The 24167-nt window shown below is 39.5% G+C and overlaps 1 protein-coding gene across 1 annotated transcript; it reads right to left on the bottom strand.

Moving 5' to 3' along the window:
• Positions 1-617: 617 nt before the first annotated feature.
• ghrhrl (growth hormone releasing hormone receptor, like) lies at positions 618-22736 on the bottom strand. Its single transcript, XM_073476887.1, has 13 exons — positions 22683-22736; positions 15283-15388; positions 14625-14732; positions 11501-11592; positions 10726-10829; positions 9492-9624; positions 9161-9314; positions 7184-7244; positions 6807-6876; positions 5668-5759; positions 4544-4673; positions 2923-2964; positions 618-1258 (listed from the first exon to the last, which is right to left on the bottom strand). Exons 1-13 carry the CDS (start codon positions 22734-22736, stop codon positions 1157-1159), a joined length of 1248 nt encoding a protein of 415 aa, XP_073332988.1. The 3' UTR covers positions 618-1156.
• Positions 22737-24167: the final 1431 nt, after the last annotated feature.

Below are 24167 nucleotides of genomic sequence, written 5' to 3' on the forward strand. Positions count from 1 at the left end.
AAATGTGTGACTCTGTGACATAGCGTGATGACACAAAGTCACAGAATTAAAGGCGGGGCTACTGATGAGGCGTTTCAGTAGCAGCGTTTTCTGTGGGAGAGAGGAGCTTCTGTTGGTGTGGACTTTGACCTTCTTAACTTTCAAGATCATTGCATGCACAATAACTGATATAAAACACTGAAGGAAAGGAAAAAATACGAAAAAGCACGACAAGTGTCCTTTAAGAATTATCACTATGATAGTGTGTCTCTTCATGTTTTCCAGTCCTTTGCTGAATCCCAGGTGGCGATGGAGATGCAGAGACTTTTTCATATTGGTGGAGTCAAACACTACATGACAGAACACGACACGCTACATTGGCTTTGACCTTAAAGTAGACAGGGATGTCGTTTTTTAACAGTGTGCCATTAAAGTTCAAGAGTGTGTTTACATTACAAAAAAACCTTCACTGTAGCAGCTAATGTCACTGCTTAACATGAGTAGACTTTAAGAGATTCATTCATTAAGCTGCAGTCCATAACAATATTGGCAGAGGACTTCTTTTTGACCTCGATCCTTACTTAAATAAATGACAAATAAATAAATAAATAAGTACAAAGACCAAGAAAAATCATAAACCTACTTAAAGTACATCACAATCAGTGCTTGTTAGATAATATAAATAATATATGATTGTGTAAGATATGTGAAATAACCAATAAATAATATAAAAATATTAATAACAATCAATTCTAATGTCAGGTGAGTGATGAATCATTTGTGCTTCACTTGGCCACAGCTTCATAATAGAAAGTCTGGAATATCACATGTTCACCAGGCTACAACTTCTTACTTCAGCTCAACCAGGGAGGCCCCAAGGAAATCTTGGAGCTGACCTTTCTAGAGTTGTTGCCACAGTGTCCAATGGGATATGCATATGAAATTGATCTGTCGTGAATAGTTTGTGTAAAATGTCATGAAGTTTTAGAATTGTTCTTCATGGAAAAGTTCACCTCAATTCGGGCTGAAGGAGTGAAGTCGGTGACACGGTTTGTGATGGAGTAGGGAGTGAAAACGTACAGACTCGAGAAGCGGTGTATGGTGCGAACTGGGAGACAATGACGTACACAGAAGATATCCTCTGCGAATGCTCAGTCTGAGAGGAGGAGGGTGAACACTAGAAGGGTGTGTCCATCTGACTGCCCTTCGCAGCAGGTGACACCACCCCGTAGCTCCTCTCCTGCCACCTCAGCCACTGCATGTGGACCTCTGTCTGGACCTGGCATAAACACACACACACACACACACACACACACACACACACACACACACACAACAAATGCAGTACTTGGCTGTTTGTAAAATAACTAAGATGATGCTGTGTTACACCTCATATGCTGCATATCTATGTTTATGTATGTTTATAATACAAATGCACTTATTTTCTTTCTTCTTATTTTCTAAGAGTTAGATGAGAAAATCAAAACCAATATGAGGTAACAGCCAGCAACTGGTTGGCTTACAGTAGTTTAGCACTAAGACAAGGAGACTATAACAATCTGCCTACTAGCACATCTAAAAATCATGTTTTAGTCTGGTACACAGCCCCCAATAAAACTGCACATTGTCAGTTTTACACACTGGTTGTAGTATGGAGTAAACCCATGCTTCTCAAAGTTATAATGACTGAGTGCCAATTTAGGGAGTCAGCAAAGCAGAGCATGAACCTGTCGTAGGATTTGTGATTAGTCTAATAACAGCACTTAGTATTAAATTCCTCTAGCATCGAATTCACTGGTTTACAGGTAAAACAGATCATTTTATCTGTCCCCCCCGAGTTGATCCATTTTTCTACTCAACAATTCCACATTTTCTCCACAGTGGATTTTCCATCTCCCTGCAGAGTTGACCACCAAAATTGCTAACTAAGTCGTCATTCCTAGCTGTACAGATGTGTGTTATTATGAATCCCATTGGTTTCTTGCTAAGACCCACCATACTTTGTCTGTGATTGGTTGCTTTTGTTTGTTGGGTTTAGGCGTGAGGAGTGAGATTAGGATTAGGGTAAGAATATCAGGATGAGGTGCGGTGTTAGGGTTAGGTTTGGAAAAGCAGTGCACTCCCCTAATGGATGGAACGAATGGTGCAGTTTGTCACACTAGCTTGGTAGTGAATTAAATGTATTGAAATAAATATAATGCATGCATGATTTCACATTCAGGGACCACGAAAAAATGCTTCTAAAAGCCACCATTGGTCCGCTTGCTTCACTTTGAGATACTTTGGTTCAAATTATACAATCATATTTTGTGTGAATCAGTGAATTGTAAAGTTGCTGGTAGGTGGATTTTGTTACACTGGGACAGAGTCAGGCTAGCTGTTTTGTTATATTCAACTATTTCTTTAAACTCTGAAAACCTGACCAAAAAACCCCCCAGGAGTTTTGACAGATAAAACTTCTGGGGTTCCCCTTGCAGAGATGACATTTTATTGGATATTAAGTCATTATCAGCATTAGAGATAATTTCCCATTCATTGATAGACCACAGCTGTAATTTAAATCAGTTATTTTAATCTGCAAAGGGATACAGATAGATATGATAAGAGATATTATTACCCATGTGGCCCTAAAGCACCAAATGGATGAACATGGGTTTTGAGTGTTAAACACAGACTGGTGTTGACCTCATACTGATTGGAGTCGGCCTCACATTAGTCTTGATGCTTACATAAGTGCTCGGGGTCCCTCCATTATGCAATGAGGTGAAGAGAAGTGGCAAATTACTTTCCATTTAAAGCCCCGACAGCTCTAAATCACTCACCTCTTGCAGGCATACGATCTGGGCACACAGGTTTATTATGCAACAGAGGGCTTTAAATTATCTGTGTAATTTGTTGAATATGTTATAGTACATGCTCAAGAGTGGTGTTGCTCGTACTGACCTCTTGATTGAGGAAGCAATAGAGAATGGCAACGAGAAGCCCCTGTAGGAGAGACGGTTTTAATCATTCCCATTTAGGACTGGTACGCATCATTAAAAGGTGGACAGCTTAAATGTCAGACACAAGTGAGAGCTGATAGGCTGAAGAATGAGAATTTACAAGTAGGTCAATCTATTATGTTCACAGCTAGCAAACATGAGTGAAATAATGAATGGTTTGAATTCATATCTCAGTTATACACTGCCGTGAACAATGAAGAAGCCCGAGGAGAAGGCTGTAAACTCTGTTCCTCTTCCTTTTATCTTTACACTAAAACATGCATAATAACAGTCTTTCTTGTTTCACCTTTTTGATGAACAAAGCTTGCTAAATGATAAATTCCATGCTCATTTCACACTTGCGTGCCTGAATTTGAATTTTCTCAAAAGGAAGAGAGGCAGCAACAAATTCATTTTGGGACCGGACAAGCAAACCAGTTAGTGCCACATAAAAGCCATTTGACTTTTCTGTGGTTGCATGTGTTTGGCAGATGTGACAAACTTCCCTCACATTCTCAGCAACACAGCACTGCTAAGCCCTTTTCCATAAGTTAGCTGTGTCTTTATTAACTTTTTTTAAAAGCATATAACTGAGTTGAATGCCAAAACACAAATAGTTTTTATTACCAAACAGGAATTTGGTATAAAGTATGCTTCTTTTTTTTTTTTTTTTTTTTGTAGCAATGCTAAACAGCATGGCTCGAGGGATGATAATGTTTGTTTCTCCGGTCCCCCCTCATTAGGACTGATTCAAATTTCTCCATGAAATTTATTTTAGACATTCATGTCCTCCTCAGGATGAATTGTAGTCACTTGATCCTCTGACTTTTCATTCACCTTCATCATCATGTGAAAATTTTCACTTTGTCCGTTTGGTTTGTGACCCAAAAAAGTAGACAAAGTCCCTCCCCTTCTGTTGGACCACCATGGGACCTTATTTCAGTAAAATATATGTAAACTACAGATGGAGAGATGTTTGTCAATTTACAAAACATATTTTTCATCTTAGCAAAGTTGTACTAAAACAGTTGAATTATAAGATGGTGACAATATGAAATTAGAAAGACTGTACATCCAACGTTGCGTGAGAGAGGAGACAAACTACTTAAGTACAATGGTAAATATTCTTACTATTATACCTGCTGAAGATCAGCATGTTAGTCATTGTGAGCATATTAGAATGCTGACGTTAGCATGTACTAAGTCCTGCTCTGCCAAAGCACAGCCTCAGAGAGCTGCAAGCAGGCGCCATTATGGGGGAATAAAAGTGTAGAGAGCCAATCCAAGAACCTTGACTTTCAATTCAAGACTAGTAACGTGAAAAATGTATATTGTCTAAATTAGATGCACTTATTTTGATGGATATTCACTCCCATCTTCACTGATCAGAAAAATGAGGGTTTCATGACATGATACAGTTCCCTGGAGAGATTACATTGTGGGTATGGGTGTGTGTTTGTCTGTGTGTGTGTGTGTGTTTTAAGGGTATAAGAGCAAACACAATGTATTGCTGGCAGAATATTGAGTGATTGTACGGGTGTGTGTGTGTGTGTGTGTGTGTGTGTGTGTGTGTGTGTGTGTACCTGGAAGGATCCCATGCAGAGCTCGATACAGAGGCGCAGGTTAACGCTGAAGTAGTCGGGCAGAAAATTGAAGAACATGTAGTGGGTGCCAAACAAGGGGATGAGGAGGAGGGTGGACTTAGTCAGGCGTCTGTTGCACAGAAGGAAGGAGAAGAGACACAGGAGATGAAACTACCTCAGGGAACCACATGCTGCTCCAAAGAGATGCTAATCATGAGATCAGGAGGATATTTATGTGTATCTGTGTGTGTGTGTGTGTGTGTGTGTGTGTGTGTGTGTGTGTGTGTGTGTGTGTGTGTGTGTGCGTGTGTCAGTCTGTAAACAGCCTCTGTTTACGAGTGGAAAAGTAGTAGCAGGTGCATGATTCAAAGTGGGGATATTCAAATGTGAGTGTTGAGGTAATGCTTTTTATGTGTGAAAGAACATATTAATCTAACTGGTGCAATTAAGTCAAGTGTCTCTTAACTTACCTTTTGTATGTCTTCTATCAGAACCGGATATGCATGATGTCCCTGAACACTTTCAGCCAATTAGTGAGCCTATTTCAATTAGTGCTTCTGATAAGCCTTTTGGGAAGTGGAAGGGTGGACGTGGCCAGACTGAATTATGCATTGCCCACTACGGTGAATCAGCAGTTTCCACACAATTAGCAAGGAGTTCAAGGAGTCCAATGAGTTCATCCTGAAGAGTATTTTTTGTAACCTTTTTTTGTAACCTCTCCTGTTGATGTTGATCTCCTGACAATGGTTGATGTATAAAACATTAATTATGGGATGTACGTGTATGTTAAATTTATGTTAACCTGTGGAGAAAGTGGAGATAATGGGAGTGTTATTTTAAGTGGTCCAGATGTAACCTCTACAACTGCGTGTGTTGGTTTTGAAGAAAGACTGCCTCTCGTCAGTCATCGAGTCATATTGTGTCGAACTTGGTGTTTGACCAACTCTCATCTGCACTAGACAAGCGACTGGTTGGGGCAACACTCTTATGAATGCTTATAAATATTCGTTTCTGTTTAAAATCGACTTCTTCTTCACGTATTTCTGTATTTAAAATGGGATAAAATTGTATCACTGCAAATTTCAGCCACTCATCAACAACTGTGTGTGCTGGGACAGTATCACCTGTACTGAGAGGAGTTGTTGAACTGGATGAGCCGAGGATTGAGCTTCTGCATCAGGATTCTGATGATGTTCATGAAGAGCATAAAATTGACCTGTTGATGGACAAAACAAGAATGCAAAACAGAAACAGCTTTAAAGGGATAGAGCCTCGACAGCTGCTAACAAATGTGCTTACAGCAATGTGATTAGTTTCAGCACAGTGAGAACATTTACAACCTGGTTGGCAATGTACATTTCTGCTAACCACAGATACCCTGAACTTTAATTTTCTTTATGCTGCAACTTTCTTCACGTTTCTCCATGCTTCATTTTTTATGTTCGATATATTGTTGTGACAACGCTGTACTTATGATGAAGATTTCATTATGATGATCTCCACAGCACTGTCTCAGCGCTGGAGAAATGTCTGGCTGCAGCAATGCTCATCCTGTTATAGGGGAAAAAACTGAGAAAAAAAACAACTTGTTTCCACGTCTTTAAACCAATCACAATCATCTTGGGGCGACGCTGAAACTAGAAATAGTGCAAAAACTGAGTCAGAGGAAACTTGGTGAACCCTGGAATGAAAATGGCTAAATCCCTGTAATAAAAAGGTAACAGCTGCTGGCTTGTTTACGTTTGCGACGTTAGCGAACAGGTTAGTGTTTGTGCCATTTTCAGCGTGTGGGTTAATAACTTGGAGGTTGTCGTTGTTGTTTCACAAAGTGATGGAGATTTTGAAAAGAGTACACAGAGATAGCAAAAGGAAATGGGAAAAAGGCGATCAGTGACAGACTTTGACATCCTTTAGGCACAAAAACCACTTTGTTAGGGTTGGAAAAGATCATGTTCTTTCTTACCTGATTCTTTCGCAACAAACACGAATGGAAATTGACCCGACGTCTCCTTAAAAATATCCAGTGGTTTCGCACTTAGGAATGTTGAAACCATGTCTTGAACAGTGGTCTTTTGCTTGGCAGCCGTCTCGCCTAGCTAACCGTCCTCTTCCTGGCATGAAAGTCAGCTCAAACACTTATAATGTGAGTGTGATATGCCATGTATTGTAGAAATGTTATGAAACGTACAGATTTAAATCGTATCCGTGGTTTGCAGAAACGTAACGTGCCAACATTTATTCTGGCAACTGCTTTGGCTTTTACCGCTATAGACACAACAATCGGTCCCTTGATGATCCACCAATAGGGCGAGTCCTCGTTGATGTCCCAGCATCTATATAGGAAGACATTTAGAAATGTGTAGTCAGTCTGCAGATTGTCTTTTAAATAAATACACATTTGTTTAAAAGGTTAAGTACATAAAAATCCCTCATGAAGATGTATTTCATTGTCAAAAACTTACACTGTATATCATATCATTATTTCAGGAAAAGCTCTACATTGTGGCTCCAACTGCTGCAGCCCTCACTGTACTTCTGATGGCAATGTTGGTCATTAAGTTCGTTGCAGTGTGCTGTAAATGTATACTAGAAATAATTGTGCTTGTGGAGGTAAAAGTAGGAATGGAGGTTTATACACACTCAGTGTCCTCAAAGTACACCCTGGATCCAATCCATATGAGGATGAAGAGCACAGGTACACCTGTGGAAAGACAAAAAAAAAGAAACACCATCAGTGAGACACAATCAATACACAGTTGAATCATGCACGTCAAATACAGTCTGTGTATCACTTGGACAAATGTCTCTATATTCATTGCAGCTGGCGAGTTCAGTGGCAGTGACGCCTTTCATTTAATCATACATGCGTTCTTAAGAAATCAACTTTTGCAGGAACATCCAAACCACAAACATAATTTAATACATTAGTAGTGACTGCCTCAGGGATTGAAGCCTTAATTCAGTTTGTTTGGTAATTACAGCCGATGCCACTGAGCCAGGAGAGTGTCTGGCTGTATTGCAGTAATAAATTGGGGATGCTGGCTGATGGCAGTCTGCCGGCTTTTTGCTGTCCCTAAAGAAAGCTGTGAGATTGTGTGAAACACAGATCTGTAATAAATATCTAGCTGTTTAGCTCAGAACAAGACTGAAATCAGTCATCTGATTTTGGAGGATGGTGCATCTTCCTGCTTGTTTAAGTGTTAAATAATATACATATACACCTACTGTACCACTAATCTAATAACGAGAGCGGTACTGTGTTTGGAGTAAAAAACAATGCTCTTTGGAATTAATTAGAGATGAATTCAAATCAAAAATTCAAATTCTTCACTGTGGAGAAATAAATGTCCAAATTTGAGTCTTTAATATTAAAAATTAACAAGAATTCTTCTTTAATTCAGCGTTTTTTTGAAACCTTCGTTTGTTAGGCCCTTAAAATATTTGTGTCGACTCACTGCCAGAGTGAAGAGAGAGTGAGAAAGCACAGCTGGTACAGGTGTATCAGTACTGCAGGAAATGAGTATTCAAACTGTTTCAAATGTTCAAGTTTGATATTGATTAAACCTGCTTTAAGTGTCATTTTCTTATTAAAATAAGTATTATATAGCTCTGTATTCCAACAGTAATCGCTGTTGATTACTGTTGTGTTTGGTCAGTAACCCATGTCTCTCCTCCTCCTGCTCATGCAATAAAAGACAGAAGAAATTTTCTGGCATCCCTGCCCACTTTATCCAATCGGGACAGAACACTCCATAAAGAGATGGGCCTGCTGCTCAGGGAACACGCAGAGAGCAGGATCCTCTTGTTCTGGCACCTGCACCGGCGACGGTGGAACTGGGAAAGCTACCAATTCCAGCACTCCCAGTAATGTCTTATTCTACCAAGCGATGAAAAACGCTTGAAGAAAACCAAGAGGTGAAGAGAGCTGGGGGTATTTTTGACATCACTATTCTACACCCATTTGTAGATTGAAAAATCAAGTGACTTGGCATGTTAATCAAAAAAGCTGAACATCTGCAATGCAAAGCAAAATGTTTTCAGAAGGATGAGCCATGTTCCAAATCAGATGCAAGTTATGCATCATCATCACACGGTGTACTATCTGTGCACTCCAAGAAGAATAAGTGTCCAAAGTATCCAATTACAGGGATATTTTCTAAGATCAAAAAAAGCAAAAAACTCAGTCTGCACATGCAGTAATGTACCGGCTGCATGAACAGAAGTAACAGCGCTGCTGTGGCTCACACAAACCAATGACTGCACTCGCAAACTTTTCAGGCTATTTGCGTTGTTACGCTAGTTGATTTTAGCATGGTCAAATAAAACTTCATTTCTCTGGCTTCTTCCTCTTTCCTCTAAGTGCATCTCACCTTGAGCCAACATGTATTTAATACAGCGATGAAAACTAAAGTATCTCTAAAATATAAATGATCCAGTCTTTTGAAGCCTCATTGCGTAAATTTCATCTATTATCTACTAATGCTTAAGAACTGCCTTTTTGTTTAGTCTTTTTGTAAGAATACTGTGTCTCAAAGTGTGGGATTTTGTCATATTGGAGTCAAACTCTGCAGCTCAGCATTACAAATGATGGGGAAACTTCATGTCACGGTTTCTCACCCCATCCCAGCAGGCTGAAGCCCCAGAGGCATCGACGACTGCGATAGAAGGATGAAAGCAGCAGGGAATTAAGGTAGAGCGCCTCCACCAGGAGCCAGAAAAAATTAGCCATTACACAGTAGTGACAGAAGACCACAGAGGTCTTACAGGCAAACTGGACAGAAGAAAGTGGAAGGAAAAGAAGGACATAAAGTGAATTATAAGGAGGGATTAGTATCAGAGAGGAGGTGCTCAGGCAGTAAGTGATGAGAGTGATGCAGAACAGGCAAATCTGCCCGTAGGAATTTCTTAATCCAACCAAAAACCTCTTCTCCTCAGCGTCCTATCTTACTGTGGAAAGGGTGCAGTGGTTCGTGTCGTCACTTGAGAACAGAGTCGCATCCTTTATGAACACTGCCACAGCCTTCAGGATAAATGTGATGAAGAGCTGGATGTGAATGAAGTTCCTGGCACAACGCAGCCTCCTGTTGAAAGATCAGGTAACGTGTAATAAATCAGCTGCAGTGTTGTCGTGATTCACTCAAATGATATCACTGGTACAGGTAATGCGTTGTAAAAACTGTTTAGGTTTTTCCTGTTTGCTTTGTCCGTTCGTCTGTTCTGTTTCCCCGTGTCATTCCTGCATTTTCTGTTCTTCGGTCCAGCTCTACTACTCGTGTTACCAGAGCTTAATTGGTTTGTGCTTTCTGCAGTTATTGTATTTTTTTTACTTCTTAATTCTTGGATTTGACCCCTGTCTGCTCCCTTTGTTTTTGTTTCCTTTTGTAACTTGCATTTTGGATTTGTAGATTCATTGTACTTTGGTTTACAGCTTTATTTGAATACAGCTTGCTTTTTGTTCTGTACCCTGTCTGCCTCCCGAGTGTCTTAAATTTGGGTCCTCTCTATTTTTGCTACAACCTCTTCCTTAAAAGTGAAGCACAACATTTTAGGAAATACAAATATTTGCCGTATTGGCGAGTTAGATGAGAAGATTGAGACCTTTCTTAAGTTTGTATACTCGATATGTAGCTGGAACCAGCAAGATTAGCCTGCTAGCTAGTGGTACCATAAAACCGCAACATAGCGGTATAACATGTTTATTAGTAGGCTTAAATTCAGACGTGTTAACTGAAGGACTTTTCGATTTGTTTTGGTCTTTTTGAACTTTCGGACAGCGCCAAGCAAGCTGTCTCCTCTTGCTACCAGTCTTTATGCTAGGCTAGGCTAACCGCCTGCTGGCTCTTGCTTCATTCTGTATTTAGCGTACAGACATTAGAGTGGTATCAATCTTGTCTTCTAACTCTCAACAAGAAACTAATCCTTTTATAAACTACACTAGGACATCGTTTTAAATGTGGCAAAGCTACAAACAAGCCATGTCCATAGTATCACATTCAAGTAGGTGTTGACAAAGGCCAAAAACTGGTAAGAGTCAGAATCAGAGTTTTTTCCTTGAAGCTGGGCTACTATCAAGTTCAAGTTTACTTCATTGTTGCGATGCTATTGTACTGTTACTGATTAAAAAAAGGAATAAATGTCTGTTCTCTGGACAAGGGGAGCATGTACCCCTCTGGTGTTCCTACCTGAAGAGCAACAGGATCAGCACAGCAACAGCCAGCACCGCCAGAGAGATGCTGTACCCGACGGTGTATATCAGCTTCACTGTGGCAAAGTACGACTGCTCCGTCTGAAAAACAAGATGAGAAAGATGTTTCTGTGAGCCTTTCAACATGCTGTCAGGCTTCAAGATGAAACCAAATTGTAGGACAAGCTTGGGACTCGACCGCATTGAAGAGATGACGAGATCATAACTGCGAGAAAGCTTTCGGTATACTTTGAGGCCGGGTGTAATGGCAGTATGACTGGCTGAGCAGACGACTGAGTGGACCATGAAAAAGCTACTTAATTACAGTAGCATCAGAACTTGTAATTGGTGACTTTACACTTCTGCTAGTGGAAGACTTAAAAGGTTTTCTTTAATGCAAGACAAAAGATGCTCTGCACCAAAGGGAGTATTCTTATAATTATTCCCCCAAAAATACTGTTCAGTACGATTAAGCGTCATTCTCTCTTTTGTGAAAGAAGATAATTTCAGCTATTACAAGATGGGTGAAGTTTGTTTCAATTACTGCCTTGCAAAAGTATTTTTTCACCTGAGGCACATTTACAGTCTTTATGTCTGAATAGATGTTATTTAGCTCATTCGGTCTGGTTATTTCTGAAGTCGAAGCTGGTAGTTTCTCTTTCTGCATTTGTCCTCCAGTTTATGCATCCCCTCCTGTTTCTTATTCGCTTCCTCTGGAGGTTCCCATTCCCCCAATCTGACAACTTTGTCTGCTTCGCACCAACGACCCTCACCTCAGGAATGTCATCATCCACACTGCAGGCGACGTGGTACGGTGGTAAAGGTCTGGACCAACCTCTGCCGGTGCAGTTACGGCTCACTGAACCTGAGGTGAAACGTGGAGCAATCAAAATGTCAACCATGAAGAGACAATCTTAAGATTCACTAACTAAAATGTTTTTCTAGCTGTATTCCTGACGTAGCTCCTGGGATGGCAATGTTGGTTGATGGGCTTTTCGTTCTTTCCATCACTGTGCGGGATGAAATATCCACGATGGCCAGGCAATGGATTCTAATGACTACGGTGATTCACTGACTTTTACTTTCCGAGTATCTCCAGCAGGTCAAAGTTTTCACGTTTCCTGTAAAAAATGTTTTTTTGCACAACAACTTTTTCTTTAAAGCTGCAAGCAAGCAGATATTACTCATTTTGGGTTAAATTTCTAAAACATGTGATCGCATTGAACCTGGTTATTTCATTTTAGATTGATTAAAGGTGTAAATGATGACTAATGAGTTACCCTACCATTGTCATCGAAAGCAATAGGTGCCGTTAGTAAGTTGACTTTATTCAAGTCTGCTCCCAACTTCTCATCACTTGTTTTTCACTTGAGTATCCTGTTTGTTTGTATTTTGTTTGGATGCTTAATTTTGTTTTATACTTTGCCCTTTTTTGATTATTATGGTATTAGTTAGGGATATTGGGATTTTTTAGTTTCAACTGATTGTTTATTCTGTAATTTATCAGAAATTTTATGTCGTGTTTTGTGAATATTTTTGGTCTCCAGGAATACACTACTCAAAATTAGTCAGGGATATTGGGATATGGGTGCATATATGCATGTGCACAAATCCCAATATCCCTGACTAATTTTGAGGAGTGTATACATTTGCATAAATATATGAATGAGTAATGCTGACACGGGTCCATGGTTTAAAAATTTAATGATTTTTTTAGCTCTATCAATAAAGACTAATAGAGGAAAGGTTCATACAGGTTCTCAGATGATTTTTTCTTTTATCTTTTTATCGATTTTTTTTTAAAGATTTTATCTTTTGTGGTCCCTGATTTTTTTCTCTCGTGTCACCATGAAGTTGAAATTTAAGATTTAAAATGAAATGCCTCGGCAACTATTAAATTAATTGCATGTAATTTGGGACAGACATTCATGTTCCCCTCAGGATGAATAGATACAACTTAATTTTTCCTCTAGCCTTCATCTAAACTTGCAAAAAACTAACAAGATTCTCAGCTGTACAATTGGCAAAATGTTACTGTAGCATGCTAACACACTAAACTAAGAATAGATTAACACCTAACCTGCTAAACATCATCATATTAGCATTGTCAGGATAGCATAATGATGCTTTGCCACTATCATGTCATATCGGAGCCTCCCTGTGCATGTTGGAGTTTCCAACTTGTACATAGTGTTCATGTCCAACTCAAGTCGTAATTACGACTACAAAAGTAGGACTATTCTTACAGCTCTGATTAAAGTGAAAAACAGGCAGAAGACGATTTCTACTATCAGCCAAACCCTGAAAAAATGTTATGGATTTTTTGTAATTTGGTCAATGCATGTGTTTTATAACCCTCACACAACCAACTCATATAACCTTGTTGAGCTGTCAGATGATCACAAGTTGTTTACATGGGAATCATTCCCCTCTTTAGAGTCCATCTGATATTGCTGTTATAGCATTTAGCTCAAAGCATCTACGTGCATAAGTACAGCCTCACAGGGCTGTTGGCATGCTCTTGTTCAGACACTGATTTATATCCTCACAGGCACATAGTGCCAAGGTAGTTCTTGTTTGCTCACTTTGTAAATCATTTATATGGGTGCCTCCACACAAATCTTTTAATTTATTTAAGAAAAAACTAATTTGATTGCAGTCTCCTGTGACAATCTAGCAAGCCTGAGCACATGAAAACAAATAACCGCTGCTGTGTAGCAGTGAGTCAGTGCCTGATATTTTGAGAAAAAAATGAAGAGGAGAAAATCCAACATGGTCCATCAGCAGAGCTGTTCAGACCAAAATTATCACCAAATCTTGAAGGCACGTGTCTCTAATCCACACAGCAAAATCTCTGAGGAGGAATCAACATAGTGTTTTTCAATCCCGGTCCTGGGTAAAGCCATTTTTTTTAGATCATTACCTGCCCAAACTCACATGGGTCAGGCTTCTGCAGAACTAAATTACAAGCTGATTATTTAAATGAGGTGTGCTGAAAAAGGCAATCAGAAAGGTCTCCAGGACCAGAATCGAAAAACACTAGTCATATTTACTCTGTATCAGCCAATAACGGCATCACACTATGATTTAGGCAATGACCAGGGTTGTGTGTAAAAGCATATTTTGAACTAGTGTCAAAAATTCAGTTATGAGACAAATTCTGATTTCTAATTTGTGAAATTATCTGGTTCAATAACATCTATTTATTAGACGATAATTTAAAGCTGCTGCAAGGACCTTCAATTATTGTTGACTCTGAAGACCCCTGTGGACAAAAGCGGAATGAGCTCCACTGCCTCATGGTGGAAAGATCTTGATCTGGCTAGCATGTGCATTTGTTTCAAAATCGAGTAAAAGAAAGACAACATAATGTTAATATTATTTTGTAAACACAACTACTTAGGATGTTTAAGGTAATGCATCTATTAGCGGCTATGTGAGATCAATAACGGTAATATGACTTAATAACTTTGAAATGTTTTAGTGCTGTACACTCAGGCTGTGAGATTTCTCTATCAACCTCCTTTTGCTTCCGGTGCCAACTCTAAAGGGCACGCAGTTCGTAAAGCAGATGTACGTCACACTACATTGTGCGAGAGGAGAATTTATCCTCTGCACTCTGATATAAAAAATAGTTTTAATTTCATAAATCATCTGACCAGGATAAGTCCTGGTGAAGGCATGAGAAATAAATAAGCTCACACAGAAATGGCCAGTTTTCTCGCTGATGGTATTATTTTCTGATGAAGTTCATACTGAGGCATCAGAGTGTTGCATAACCAGTTAAAGGTTGCTTTTTGTACATTTTATTTATTTTGGCCCACTGGTGTACACACTGTTCTCGTCATTATCTCAGCCTGAACACCACTCACCTCCCTCCTTTCACCCTTTAGTCACCTGTGTTATTTTTGAAGAGAGAGAAGACCGCAGGACAAGCTCTTTGGACTGTTTCCCCAACAACTGCATGAGGCCAGCAGACGACTGCATCCCAGAATGGCTGACAACCTTTTCAGAGGAGATTTAGGAGAAGAAAGAAGTAAGTATGTGTCTATGAGGGCAGTTAATCAGAAGAGAGATTTCATGAATTTGTATGCACTGCCAGACACCAGTGCCTGAAATGCACACAGTTTAAATATATATTCATGGAGGTGCAGTAGAGGTAAATGGGGTGTATCGTGCACAAAGCCCCCAACAACATTCCTCAAAGCCTTAACATCTGCCTCTGAGTAAATTCTACTAAGACAAGAATGAGGAAGTACTGTAGATCCCAAACCAGGACCTTTATCTTGAGCTAGACTACACACATACATCCTTAATGTTCTCCGCTACAGACGCATCACTGATTGATCACTTAGTGCGTGTTCATTGGGACGCCGTCAAGAATCTACACCGACAACTGATGATTCTCTGTGAAGCATTTATTCCAGCTTAGACTGTTATACTTAATGGGAACATTTGCGATATATATCATATCATAACTGCAGCCGCACGATGCTGCTGCTGCTGCTGCTGCTGCTGCTGCTGCTGCAGGGTGATGTTAAAATAGAAAACACACCTTCTGTGCTTCTGTTGGCTTGCTCTGCAACATACTGAAGGCAGCTGAGTTCCTCTTTCTTCAGCTGGAATATGAGCTCGCATTCAGGGTGCAGGCTCGACAAAGCCTACAGGTAGGGAAGAAGGGAGGAAGAATAAAAAGGAAGGGATGCTTAGATATGTACGGACGTTTAAACAAGACACAGTGGTAGTCTGTAGTTACATTAAAGGGCATTTCATATGTCTGGAAAAACAAATGCATGTCAATTTTCAGAGGGCAGTGACTCATTGTGAGTAAATGCCCTACCATTGGCAGGAATTGCTTTCCTGTAAAAATCATTAAATGAGTTTATCCCTTAGGACACAGGTGATTGCCTCGGCCTCCGACAAATGTGTGCTCCATCCTTCTGAGATCCTTCTGTGTCTGCCCCAATTCATGTCAGATATAAACAGAATAACTAGATTTGTATTTGACTGACTTTTATCTCGGACTGAATCAAATAAGAACATCTTGTCTCTGAGAAAGAAACGGACTGATGGGTGTCTGGGGGATACGTGGGAAGAGGGTGAATGGACAAAGTATACTGAGTAGTGTGTGATAAGTAGAGCGTGTATTTACATCAACATACTGTTAGTTCTCACGTATTAAAAAAATGGTTAATGTAATATATTTCATTCTTAATATATTTTCATTCATTATTTTTCTATTTTGACTTTTGACCACACATGTTAATATCAATCCTCAGAGACCTAGACAGCCGCTGATGGCTAAATAAAAAACAACCTTTTGTTTTTGTTTACTTTCTGCAGCATTGATTTGTCAAAAAACTCCACATAGTTTCTTCATCAATTCATTAGCAATGGTTGTAGCCAAACTTCTTTTGTTGTTCATGTTCAGTGGATAACATTTCTCTGAAAAGGTCAATTTTGCTTCAATCTTCTATGTTATGATTTAATGACCTTTCTATTTACTCTCTTTTTGGACGCATCTACACAGTCAGTCAAGAAAATACAGGATTACACTTGTTTTTAATTGAAAAATGCCTGGGATAATAAATGGCTGCAACTTGGAAAGGTCAGATAGAGACAAATATTCATGAGGAAGTCATAAACATTCAAGCACGTCTTTTAAAATAAAAAAACGTAACTTCCTGGGGTTCTGTCTGAGTTTTCAGTAAAAAAAAATAAAAAATATATAAAAAACACTCACTTCCATTATTTTTCATAGTAAATGTATGTGTTTTGTTTAGGTTTACATGTGATGTGAAGTGTATGCTTTTCTATGTTATCTTGAGAAAACAATAAATGTTTTAGTAAAAAAAAAAAAAAAAAGATCCCTAATTTATTCCAAACACATAATCAATAAAACTGATTGTATCTATGTATATGCTTACTGAGGAGGTTGAAGCTAGCAGGTGAAGTGTCTTGTTTGAGTGGGCTGAACTACTCTGGGTTACACTCAAGTGTCATTCATATTTATATCATGCTGCTGGTGAATGTAATCGGTCCTGAATGTAAAGGTCAGAGCAGCAGGCTGGGTCTTTTTGTGTTAGCTTTGACAACATACAACACTGTGCGTTTCCTGATAAAATGTCAATCTGCTTCATTTTAATTTACTTGGCCTATTTGTGACCATATAATAATCATGTCTTTTCATGCTTAACCTCGATTTTTGATCTTTATTATTTAGGAAAGTGAAAAATGTTAGAAAATCCATGTTTGTGATCATTACTGTTGCCCCAGGTTCACTGTAAGATTTTAATGATGCTGTTAATGACTTTGAAAGCAGCACAACAATTTGATTTCATTAGTCATCGCCATAATGGTGTTTTTAATTCAGTTTATGCATGGGCCTTGAAGACATCATCTTCTAGTTATAGTGGTTGGCAAATGGATGGCACAATGTGATGTCAGCAGGTGGGAGAGAATAGCGTGCTTTAAAAAGACCAAAATAAGACCAAAGCAGAAAAAGATGTAAAAATTGAGGTAGTTACAGGCTGACGGATAATCATGATGCCCCTCCATTTCCAAAATTACTCTAAATTTTGAGAATGTTTTGCATTTTGTTTTTCCGGCACTGAGTAATTTTGAGGCTGCTGTTTGAGTCTCTTTTTTGGTTATGAGAGATACGTGATATAAGATATATTATTGATCGGCACGTTGCACAGCCTTTTTGTCCTTGATTCAGCACAGTTCCACCTCATTTTTAAAGACCTGAAGGGAAATACAATCAAACTCTGCATGAAAAGAAGCTTCAGAAGCTAAATTCCTCTGGGACCACAAACACTCCCGCTGGATGACTCCAGTTTCCCCTCTAACCAGCTCTCTGAGTGTCATCCAATAGGATGAGCTGGTTGTGTGTGATAAATATTTCCATTAAATAGATCTATGAGTTCCCTGAGGAGGGAAACGGTGACATCTGCACCCATACAAACACACCTGGAGCCATTTCATGAAATTACATGACTGAGTGCGCATTGCATAGACAGCTCTTTATTATCATAATGTTGTGCATTGATTTGATCTGAGTGAGGGGATGCTGCTATTGGAAAAACACTGGAATTCAACCCCAAACTCAGGGTAATCTTTCAGGGTTGTAGCAACATATAGGCAGGGATGCAGGAAGTCAGTCACAGGTCAGGGTGCTGAGAAGTTTTGCGCTAAAGCACATGGCAAATTTGAGCACCAGCATTTTATAGGTCCAAGCAGCCACATCAACTACAGTCAAAAACAGCAAGGAGATGAAGAGGGAGAGAAATTCCCCAAGACTCCCCTAAAAAAATCGCTCAATTTTGTGAGTTGTTCAGTTAGGGGAAACTATAAATTTCATGAAGCGCAGTTTCTGACAAATTCTTAATTATCTGGACCTTCTTGCTAATCCGGCATGGGGACAGCCTTCCATTCCGAAACACCTCCATTGCGAAACCCCTCCCCCCAAAACACCGCTGTTCAGACTTTCAAGTTCGAATTACTTCCCAATAGGGTTAGAGTTAGAGTTTCCCCAATAGCCTTTTCGAAATAGCGGGGTCTTTAGAAAAAATGGGAACCCCGCTATTATGAAGAATGGAAGTCTGTTTTCGGAACAGCGGGGTTTCGGAAAGGTGCGGTGTAACCATTCGGCATATGCTATGGCCTCGTTTTAGGGGGCGCTGCAGCCCCTTCAGCACCCCTAGTTCCCCCATCCACACGTGTGTGTGAAAGGCAAGGCCAAAATCACATTGGACATTGAAAATAGAATGTCCGTAAAGTGAGTGGCAAATAACAAAATGTACGGTCTCTAATATCTAATCATCAAAGTCGAACATGCACACAAAATATGTTATCTTCTTATTCAGTTAAAGTGCTGTTTTTGTTCATCCAGATATATTTGTATATTTGTAAACAAGTAGCCATAGGTGAAATTGGTTTAGACCAAAACTCTTTTTCCAAAATTCGATTTCTGCTTCTCCGATGCAATCACTCACCTCGGCCCTTTCTCCTCATTTTGCCTGACAGTGAACTTTTTTGGCATCTGACATATACACAAATTTCTCGAAAAAATAAAACGTCACTAGTGTTTGTGCAGAATGACAGTTACCTAGAGGATACCTGAAGGATTATGTCAGGATTATTTAAGTATGAACATAAAACTGGAGTTGAACACAATCCTCCTGACAGTTGCTGTAGCGGAAAACAAATATACAAGCTCTCAGCACCACTTCTCCCTAAATCAACAGGGAACGGATGTGTTGGAAGCATCCAGAACGGATCGCTGCCAGTCCTCTTTGTTCCTAATGCTATGCTAATAAGCTAATGAGAGGTGTTATTGTGCAATTTAGGCAGCAATTACTGCGCTTCCTGTTCAAAGGCAGGCCAGGGGTACATGAAAAAAATGTGTTTACTTTGCCTCCTGCTGAAAAATTGAATCCGATCAGAGTTTGTAGTGTGCATGGATGCATACGGCGGCATTTTGTTCTCTGTTAAACGGCAAGTGGTTGTGCAGTTACGATGGCATGAACACTGCCAGAGTTAAGGCATTCATAGTCAAAGCAGAGAGCATGTACACTCATGTAACCATAAAGCACACAGCTAAATGGCACACTGTTTGTCAGATAGGGGGCCATGTACCACGCATGGCTTCCCTTCCTTCCTTTTATATGCAAGAGGATGCTGTGAATACATTTTATTCTACATAAGAATGATGTGCAGTTGAGTAGATGCAAGCAAAGCTCCGAAAGGAAAGACAAGGGAAGAGGAACAAAGGCAGAGAGTCGAGAGTGAATGTTACAAGCACCAAAGGCGCATGACGTGCTCACGCATCTCAACCGCATGGTGGGATTAAGGAAGACACTGCGCTGCATTTAAGAGAAACAGAAACAGACATGAAGGAGATAAAGAGATGGATGAGCTGTATAAGGTAAATCTGGATAATATGAGCCATGAAACTAAATGCATAGCCACTTCACACTGCCAGGTTAGCTCGCAGTCTGCTGTAAAAATGTTCTCTGAGAGGTGAAGCCCATTATCCACTAACTACCCAAAAAGGGGCCATTGGATTGGGCTCACTTTGCAGATGTTGCCTTCTATTTTCAACAGGGAATGAGGAGCACTTTCACGCTGCTGCAGCCGTACTGTGGCACAGCATGAAAATATGAAATATGCTCAGTCAATCAGAGAGCACAAACACAGCCTGTCTCTGAAGTTCATACACTCAATACATTGTTTGACATTTTGGCAAATATGCTTATTAGCTTTCTTGCTGAGAGATAGATGAGAAGATTGATACCACTCATAAAGACTGAAAACAGGGAAATGGCTAGCTCAGTGCTGTCCAAAGCTAAGGAAATCTGCCTACTCATACGTCTAAAGTCTCGTTATTTACATTTTAGAGCTTGATTGTTTAATCCAAGTGTAAAAAGGACAAATTGAGGGTTCACGGCCAAACCACAACTCTGTTTCCAGTGCTAGGCTAAGGTAATGGACTGCTGAATGCACAGATTTAATAAAAGATAGTGAGCGCAAACAGGGCGCCTATTCTGTCCAATAAGAAGTGCTGACCTGGTGCATACAACAAAAACATTTTCTTTCCTCAAGGCATACTTCCTAGTTGTGTCGTCCACTCAAAAGAGTGCAAGAGTGCTAAAACGCGGATATAAATCTTTTTTTCTTTTTTTTTAATTTAAGGTTACCACATCTCGATGTAAATGGGGTTTTGAATGGTTTTTCGGTGAATGCCTGAAATAAGGTCTGTGGTTAAAAAGCTCAAGAGATTTTCACGTTTTGGAGACTCATCTTCTTTACAGATGGACTTTAGTTGCAAACAAGTCTAACTCTACAACTTAGATTGATCAATTTATAGCAAAGTGTGTATAGTATAGTGTAGTAAGACACTCAGTGGTGGGGACGAAGTCACGTGACAGCAGTGTAGTTCATTTACAGCCCAACATTAGCTTTTTACTTCTAGCAATTTATTTTACGCCACAAAAATCATGTAAGTGGTGTTCATCTGGGACGATTATCTTGCTGAACAAAACATGTATCATAATCTTGTGTTTGCCACTGAGCTAATTTTCATCAGTAATCCAAAATCCCATAGGCTCTTTGTCAAGGGAACCAGAGAAAATGCTAACTTCGATTAGCCCACAAAAACATGTCATCCCTACACTCACCCATGAGTTCCCACTCTACCCATAAATTTTGATCGTGATGATGTCACAGATTTTTAAATCGCTTTCCTCGGCTTGAGGAAAGTGGCACGGACGTAAAACCTCCATGGATCAAAAATTCATAATAGAAAGAGTCATATTTGACCTTGTTTGCAGTTGGAGTTGTCCTGTCAACAGTTATCCAATGGGAAAATTCATGGGAAGGCCTCCTCTAGTCAGAACAAATGTAATTTGCCATATGGTATTGGGTTGTAATCATTAGTTGCTGTCCAGGTAAATTGACCAAGACTAAAAAGTTACTAATAACAAACTCACAATATTTTTGTGATTTTTAGAGACTGTACTGGTGGAAAAACATGTCTGGGACAAACTCACTTTGTGATATAAAGCCTCAAACCCCTTGGGCACACTCTGATAGCATAACATGAATGGGCCTCGGTAGTTCATTATAATTCCCTGCAATCCTGAGCAGCGAAAGAGAAAAGAATGAAGTGGAGCACAGTGATGAGTGTCTGACCTGTTCCCATCATCTCTGTGCCACGCTGATCATCACACCAGCTGTTTGCCTGCTTCTCATATTTCTACCCCATTATGGAAATTAGAGAGGTGGCCAGTAAAACAAAGCTGTTGTGCGTGTGATTGTATAAAGGCCTACACGTGCACAGATTGTTGCCTGAATGGCTTCTGCACAGTCGATCAGCGAAGACAAATTGCACAAACGATGTAGACGGTTAATAAAGTGGTTCATGTTTACTCTCCTGATTTCAATAACATGAATTCATGGAAACATATTCCAATATCCCATCCCTCTTCATAAATGCACATGCATACATATTTAATATTACATTTTTATTTTATATTTGAATGCACAAACACAATACATATTAAGTCTTTCTAGCCATAATCACTTACTTGCATCTCACTTGTATCTACCTTAACCAAAGCCTGCAATCATCCACATCTCTGTAAATCAAATCAAAATGTAAATTACTGAGTACAAGGTAATGAAAAAATAATAGCAGTTCACAGACAACAATATCAGCCCATTAAGGCTGCAAATGATGATCTTTTTTTTTTAATTAAAGCTGAATGTGCAGACTATTCTCTTATAAGTGAATAATAGATTCATCTATAAAAGCCATCACAGTTTCCCAGAGCCCAACACGACCGATTAAAAGCTCCAGTTTTGTCAGACCAACAGTCCAAAACCCAAAGATATTCAGTCTGTTATTATGAAGAACTAAGAAAACCAGTGACAACTACATTTTAGAAGTAGATTTAAGCAAGACCAAGTGAATTTTAGGCAGCCTGGCCACATATATTCATATGTTAACATATACCTACACCCCGTATGAACATGCTGTGTAGTGAAACATCTAACTCATCCCACCAAGTGATTTTAAACACACACACACACACACACACACACACTGAACGATTAACACATTATGCCGTTTGGAGCTGCACTGCTGAACATTTAACACACACTCACTTCATACTTACTCCAGATCTACCACTTCCACAAGAATACATGTCTAGAGGTGACAGATGACATGTGAACATCTGTTTCAGGTTGTGTTCATTTTGGCCTTTTCAGAAAGCTGTGGTTAAATCATCTCTCATAAAGAGCTCTCCCAAAGCTTCAGATATTTCCAAACACCTCCAATTTCCTGCAAAAGAGAGCTTCATGTTGTCTACATTAAAAATATGATCATTTATCTTTTTTCATTATTATTATTATTCTTTCACAGAGGTAAAGTTAAAATAAGTCACTCACAGTTGGAGCCAAACACAGAGTGAGAAAGATCCTCCTGATGTGGAGACGGGACATACTGTTGGCTCTGTCTCCTCCGTTCAGTTCAGCTCTCCTCTGTGAGACTGCATCACACTCCTGCAGGACAGGATGCTGCTGAGCGCCTCTCTCTTTCTCTCTCTCTCTCTCTCTCTCTCTCTCTGTCTTTCTCTCCCCCACGTGTAAATACAACACCTGTCATGCAGGCAACAATAACAATGTAGCACTTCCTGTGAGTATTTTCAAAATAAAAACTCTTAAAAAGCCTTTAATTGCGTGTTGCAAGATTGGAAAGATACTTTAGAGCGAACACAATAAAGAAACCTGGTTGGAATTGAACAATCCTCCTGACAGATGTTGGGCAGAACAACACGTGTACGCAGGGGCAAGTATGCAAGCATCGTCTCTCAGCATCTCACTTTTATTTTGAAGGCAAAAGTCAGTGAGAGCTCAGCCAGCAAGCTTTACAGCTGTGGCTGAGATACTCCAAATGATTCTCTTTGCTTTGCTGGGCCTGACTGTGTCGCCAGACACACACACAAAATGTGGTCTGCTGTGACAGAGATATCAGGCTACTTGCACTGAAATACTGAGATATGAGTGTAAGACCAAAATTGTTTAGTTTGCCATATGTTACTATAGAAACAGATATTTTCTGTCTGACAAATACACTGATCAGCCACAACATTTTGACCACTGACCGGTGAAGTGATTAACACTGATCTTTTAGTTACAGTGCAATATTCTGCTGGGAAAACTGCTGGCCTTTGTGTGAATGCCATTTTACACGCACCACCCACCCAAACACTGCTGCAGACCAAGTTCACACTTCTCATGGCAGTGACACTCCCTGATGGTGTTCTGTAATTTGACAAATTTGTGGAAAACAGTTATTTTTTTATGTAATTTTTTTAAAATAAAAGCTTATTGAAAAGCATATAAGACAATTTTATTTCAATTACACCAAAGAGATCATGTGTGACAGAATATCTAGGCCCTAGATGAAAATAGTCTTCACTACTTTCATTATCAATCAATATGAAAATATTTTCTTGAAAAATATCCATCATTATTCCCGAGGGGACATTTTTGAATACCTTCCTTTAAATTGACAAAACTTTCATAAAAAAGCTAATCTTCACATTCTTCACAAACTGACTGAACAAAACAGTTGCAAATTCACTTTCTGTCAATCAACTATTTAATTAATCAGCTGATTGTTTTCAGCTCTGATAAGATCATTAACACCACAGGTTCTGACACAAGCACAGGAGGAGAAAAATCAACAGCTTCACTCAGTATCAAACCTTCCCAAAGGTACAAATACAGAGGATATAATGGTGGTGTCTTCAGCTACAGCTCTGCTGGTGTTACTCTGTGAAAACATACTGAACCAACACAGAACTGACAGAGATATTGTTTTCAACACTTTGTGGTTTATGTCAGAGGAATATACGTCTGTAGCTTTTA

This window comes from Pagrus major, chromosome 11, assembly GCF_040436345.1.
Source record: "Pagrus major chromosome 11, Pma_NU_1.0".
In the NCBI taxonomy this organism is placed as follows: domain Eukaryota; kingdom Metazoa; phylum Chordata; class Actinopteri; order Spariformes; family Sparidae; genus Pagrus; species Pagrus major.